The sequence below is a fragment of the Carassius carassius genome, chromosome 34, assembly GCF_963082965.1.
Source record: "Carassius carassius chromosome 34, fCarCar2.1, whole genome shotgun sequence".
Lineage (NCBI taxonomy): Eukaryota > Metazoa > Chordata > Actinopteri > Cypriniformes > Cyprinidae > Carassius > Carassius carassius.
Genome location: NC_081788.1, coordinates 18,014,879 through 18,021,198, shown reverse-complemented (window position 1 = coordinate 18,021,198; position 6,320 = coordinate 18,014,879). Strand labels below are relative to the sequence as shown.

Sequence of the window (6,320 nt, the reverse complement as noted above, 5' to 3'; positions counted from 1 at the left end):
ACATGTAAAATCACAAGAACAATCTCCTACTTAAAATATTACATAGATTTCTGCATTTTCTTCTTCTTCTTTTTCCCAGAAAAAACAAATAAGGTCTTGGAAACTACAGCCCAAGATGTCATAAGAGTTACAACCAATGGCAGTGTTCTAATGTATTTGCTGCAGTGACACTTACCTGCACCAGGTAGACTTCTAAAGTCTAAAGACCTGGTATAGATTAAATACTCCCTACTCACCACCCACACCAGAGGACTGGTCTGGATCCTCACATCAGAGGCCTGAATGAGCTGCTGGTGAAGTGATGCAGCTGATCGGACATCTTACTAAGGGAGTGAAGGAGGTGGAGTTCAGTTTCTTCCTCCTGATGAGGCTCCTCGCAAGCAAACTCCATGTTAACTTTGGCTGGAGTTCACACTGGCAGCATGTTTTCTTTCAGGGGGTTCTTCACAACGAAGGATCAATTTACCACGTACCGATAATCTTTTTCTCTTTGAGAAAATAAACGTTTAAGAAAACAAAACTATCAAAACTCGATTCAAGTCAGACACAATTTCGAAGGCTAAAAACGCTTTTGGCTTTTCTAAATCCTCTTCCTTCACTGATTTTCAATGGAGCAAAACAAAATCATATCAGATGAAATCAAAGGGATGGGATAAACAAACGCCTGCTCCTCTGAATTGGAAATCACTGATTCGAGGTTCATTCAGGGCCTCTATTGCGCTGGCAGTTGTGCTGGCAATGCACAGTACAGCCGGACAGGTTACAGCAAGCCTGGATACTTCCAGATGAAGGACACAAAGGAAGCAGCCGTGAAGGTGCTGAAACAGAGACTTCAGTTTAGGTGAAGGTCTGCGCAAACATCATCTCTCCACTCATTCTCAAAGCTCAGAAGAACGGCCCCCTTCTCCCTGATCTGTTTGAGGGTTGGGGGCAGCAGGACCCTCAGGTTACTTAGCATGTAGGGCCACTCCAGGACACAAGGGTGGAAAACACAGATCAACAACAACTTTGAGCCTCAAAAGAGCTCTCACACTGCCATGACTGATCCTGGGCCGAACACAAAGGAGGAGAATTTCTCTTTCCTGAGCAGAAACAACCAATCGAGCAACAATTCCTCCCGAAACACAAACGAAAAAGCAGCGGCAGGCGTTCTTCAATTGATTTCCAACGAATAAACATTTTCTCCCTCAAATGAAACAATTTATTGATAGCGTGATATAATCAAATGAGGGGCCAGTGCACTTTTTGTGTGTACAAACAGCCATATCAAGAGCTGTGCAAGGAGTGAGTGACCGCTTCCTCTTTCTCCCCCAATCAAGAAATTAGGTAAATACAGCACAAATCAAGAGTGTCATTATTTCCGTTTAAATACGGGAACTGTAAGCACAAAAAAAAAAAACAATTACACAAGCAGGAAGATGCTCTCAGTGAGAGTAAACTAACACTTAATGGAAAGCTCTTGCCCCTGTGCATCCAAAGGGCTCCTGAATCATTTCAAACAATCATTTCTGCTTCCAGCCATGTGAAGTCCACTTGAGGAACGGTCCATTTCCTGTCCTGTGTGGCCGAGACTGAACGTACAGTATGTCCATTTATTCATGTACACAGACAGCTGTTATATTATGAAATCACCAACTGATCAACTTTTAAAACACAATTTAGTGGGGGGGAAGTCAAACATGAAAAGATGTTAGTTATGCAACGGATCAGTACACTGCAATAAACTAAACAGACTAAGAACACAAATTTCTACTTCTTCAGGATTTTAGAGAAAATTGTGGACTGTCATTTTAAAACCATTCAAACAATGACATATAAGAACCACAACATCATGTAATATTTCAAACATAAATTGCTATTCAACTAAAAACATACTTAAATATAGGTCTATATTGTCAACTAAAAGTGTGTCAATGAAATAAAATGTAGGACTGTCTTACAGCTGCACGAGAACTAAATCGTTAGGGCATCAAGTCAAGTTTTTTGTACAGGTATGTGGGCCTGAATTTTTTTAATGAGTTATACATATTCATTTCTTAGTGCTATCCACATGGCATATCTAGCAAATTATGGATGATTATGACAATATCACATTATAGGCCACAATCACTTTACACTGATGATCTAAAAAAAGTCTGTTTTTACAGCAAGTGCACCTTTTTTTGTCTATCTTTATAAAGAGACCTCAATAACAATATCATCAACAATTTCACAGTAAATAGGTTTACCTGGAAAATTATGACAGTCCAATGGGGAACAATGAATTAAAACCAGTGTTAATTAATCAAATTAATTATTTGTGACCCATCATAATTTAATCTCAGACATTTCACACTATCCCATTTGAAAACAGAATTATGCTTCATTCAAAACCTTTCAAATGTAACCCAAAAACATGAAAACAGTATTATCAGAACAACTTTTTCTTCTTTAAACACAAACTGAATGCTTGATGTTATGCTTTGGTCTAAGGAGGGCTTAGAAAAATCTAGGTTTATAAATCAAAATAAGTTCACAAATTATTTTTGAATGTGATAAAGGGGTGTTAAAATGCAGCCTGTATCAATCGATATAACACTGATGACATTTTTTTGGCTACATATATTAAACCTCTGAAACGGCTTAATGTACAACACTAGCATCAACATGCAGTTTCAACATATTCTGTCTGTTTAAGTGGCCTACAGGACTGTATATCTATATTACACTCCCCATTACTGAATGATTATTCAAAGCATCAAGACACATAAACCAGGTTCCCATTAAATCAGATTAATTGAGAATCATGAACATGAATGAAATGAACATTTTCCAAAAAAGATTTCGTACAGGGATGACTGTCTGGAATCTGACTGAAATACATGTTGATAGGAAGTGTTGGAACTAGAAAGCATTTAATGACCAATAGCAAATTAAATTCCTATTCTAATATTCCCAATATCATTCTTTTAAGCAGGGTACAACTTATCACAAACTAGACATCTGAATAAATTGCAAATGAAAACAAATATATTGCTATAGAGCTAAACTTTGCTATACGAATTGGCCTTTTTCTCTCTTTTTTGTACATGTTTGGCAGAGCAGGTCATAACATTTGCTCTTTACTCTAGTACCACATCAGCTTTAGAGAGCATGCAATTAAGAGACATTAAGAGAAGCTTGCATTTAACAACACTTTTGTGTGTATTATTATTGTTAAGATGCTCCTCGCACAATGATCATGACCAGGAAGTCCTCTTCGGTTTTGGCAAGAGCTTTCGCAGAAGAATCTAAGAACTGCTGAGAGAAATCACATGGTGGAAATGCGTGCAGGACCCCAGTGTTGTCCTTATCTCTACTCCCCCCGACGGGTAAACTGATGACCCCGGCGGCCTGCTTTTGCTTCAGGTACGAAACCAAGTTGCGCAGGGGCCTCTGCGTCGATGCTGCTGGGTCCGAAGATGAAGTCTCCTCAGAGCTGCCTGGAACCGCCAGTAGAACCGCATACCCGCCTGGGCCTGCGACTTTGATGCGGCGAGACACTTCGTCGATCTTGGGCTGGTCAAGACGAAGGCGCTGTGTGATGCGTAGTTGTGTGACTTTACCGCCCGTGCTGCCGTCGATGAGGAGACTGTTGGCAATGCTCAGGTCCCCCTCCAGAAGGTGCATGCTGGCTGGGAAGTTACTGTTTTTCAGGAGCAGCATGCCATTCCAGGCCATGCTCAGCTTTCCCCCTGCATCCTGCTTTGAAGCCTGGCTTTTGGAGCTGCTCTCAGATCGGTCCCTCTTGGAGGGACCTTTGGCTGAATCGCCCGCTTTGCGCTTTCTCTCTGCAGGACTCACGCCGACACTAGACTCTAAGAGGGTGCTGCTGCTTTTGATGCGCTTTTCACTAGGGCCTCTGTCCAGGCTGCTGTGGCTCTCTCGTGCTGGAGACACACGGTCGGCTCTCGCTGTCCGCTCAGAGTCACTGAATCGTCCATCTCGACTGCTCCCTTCTGGGCTGCCCTCAAGGGATGGTGGTCTGCGACGACGGGCCGCCCACTCGCTGCTGCTGTCAGGTGAACACTCCAGATGTCTCCCATCTTCCATGAGCCGTCGCTTGCGTGCTGCTTCCCTGCCTGGCAGCTCCCGCTCCAGTGACCACGCCTCTCGCCGTCGCTCTCGCTCCAAGTGTTCGAGGGGCTCAAACGCAGGCATTCGTACACGTTCACGAATTGCAGGCGCAGGCCATTCTGCCCCAGCATACAGTTCTCTTTCTCTGAAGTGCAGTGGTGGGGGAGTTCGTTCTCGGACCCTGATGGCTTCGGGGGTGGCACGATGGACAAAAGATTCAGCCACGATTTCATAATGTTGCAAAGGGAGGGGCTGCAAGAACTGCTGCTGATAGCGGTGCTCCGTGTCAGCAAAGTCCACCCTCAGCCTCCTGTCGGGACCGCCGAGGGGAAATCCACGCATGTGTGTGCAAGCCGCCTGAGCAGCATCCAGGCTTTCATACTGAATATAAGCCCAGGTGTCCCCTTTTCTGTAGTCTATAGTCCTGATAGTGCCGAAGCGGTCAAATTCCCTGGCTAACGCAGTCAGAGGCACCCAAGGTCCAAGACCACCCACCCATAAGCGTGTGGTGGGGGTGGCTTTGCCATAGCCAATCTTAATGGGGTTTCGACCCACAACTTTCCCAGACATGCTAATTTTTGCTCTATGGGCCATGTCCAAGTTTTCAAATTTAAGAAAGCCATAGGTGCTGCTCTGGCCCCGACTTGGTCTTTTAATGTCCACCTCTGTGATGGTCCCAAATCGTTCAAAAGCTCTCCTCAAATCATTTTCAGTCACAGTAATATCCAAATTACCCAGAAATAGTGTGCGGTTGGCCCTCTGGTCGTCCTCTGGAGAGATAAAGTCCTCCTCGCGGAAAGGAGCGGCTCGCTCCGCGGTGTACGCGGGCCGCGCCCTGGCTTCATAAAAGGCAAATTCTCTCTCTCTTTCAAGCTCTCTCGGTAAAGGCGGGGGAGGGGGAGGAGGAAGCCGACCCAGCGCTAACTGTTGTAAACGGTAGTCTCTGTAACCCAGACCGGTTGGAGAGAGCGGCCTCTGTGTATGCAAATGTCTGTGGCCTGCTACAGAGAAATGGTCCTTATCAACCGGAGATCGACTTCTCCTCCTGTTCAAGTAGACTGCCTCAATTTTCAAAGGACGGTCGTAGAGCACCAGCCGGCCTCGAGCGTGCTTTGCCGCTCGGGCATCATCCGGTCTCCTAAAGTTGACGAATGCGATTCTTTCGTCGTTGACTCGGCTGATTTTAACACTCACGTCGCCAAATTTTTTGAATTCGTGAAAGAGGCCGTCCTCGATTTCCTCGTCGCTCAGCTGGGAGCCGAGCTCGCTGATTTTTAAAGTTTTGTACTCACTTTCGTTTGGGGGAAGCGGGGCGCGCGGCTCTCCGCGCGAGTTGGTGCGCGCGGCCGCCTCTAAGGACAGACTCGAGGCGTGATTCTTGCCGCTCGAGCTCGCAACAGGGCTAGTGTAACCGTGGTTATTTCCAGTCCGACTGGATACATGTCCGTCAAAATCCCGTCCATCTCTTTTATCTCCGATCAGTGCCCGTCGTGCGGAACCCCCTTCGCTTTTAGATGAACTATTGCCGTTGTTGTTTCCGCCGCCAGAAATCGAGATAACCCCCATTTTCTTACTGGTCGGATGGCTTCCTCCCCTGTCTCGTATATCATCCAAGGCCCTTGAACGCTTTTTCACCGGCGACCGCTCCTTCCCTTTCATCGTAGATATCCTCCGGCTTTGCGCGGCTAACAAAAAACTTTTTAACAGTTATGCTATCGCAATGTCGACGAATTTACACGAGCAAGTGTTTAATTTGTTCAGTGTCCCTGCGGCAAAACAACCGCATACGCCATCTTGTCAAGACTAAAGCAAAGCACGACCCGCCCGTCGACTTTGATTGGTTTGAATCTCTGACAAAAGTCAACGCCATTGGTTGTTCTGTCTGTCAATCAAGACCTCCCTTACAGCGCCCAGACTCGATGTAAACCATTTTAAGTTTCAAACGCCAAATATTTACCATTGCCACAAGAGAGATAACATTTAACTAATCTTTTATGAAGTTGGGAGGATGCACTGAAAATATAATATCTTAGTTAAATTAGTGTTGATGTTTTTAGCTCATGTTAAAGACTTGAAATTTAATTTCATTTAATTAATTCCTTACATTTCATTTAAATTACGAATGTAGGCCTATAACGTTTACAAATTGTGAGTGCTCAAATAAACATAACTGAAAACAAATCTCCTAGTTCACTTCATGTCCAACAGATGGTGATGTTTGCCTG

The 6,320-nt window shown here is 44.7% G+C and overlaps 1 protein-coding gene across 1 annotated transcript; it reads right to left on the bottom strand.

The window, feature by feature from the left end:
- Positions 1-1,174: 1,174 nt before the first annotated feature.
- On the bottom strand, positions 1,175-5,994 carry rbm15 (RNA binding motif protein 15). The gene has a single exon (XM_059522776.1). The coding sequence runs from the start codon at positions 5,752-5,754 to the stop codon at positions 3,196-3,198; it is 2,559 nt and encodes an 852-aa protein (XP_059378759.1). The 5' UTR covers positions 5,755-5,994; the 3' UTR covers positions 1,175-3,195.
- Between the last annotated feature and the right edge of the window lie 326 nt (positions 5,995-6,320).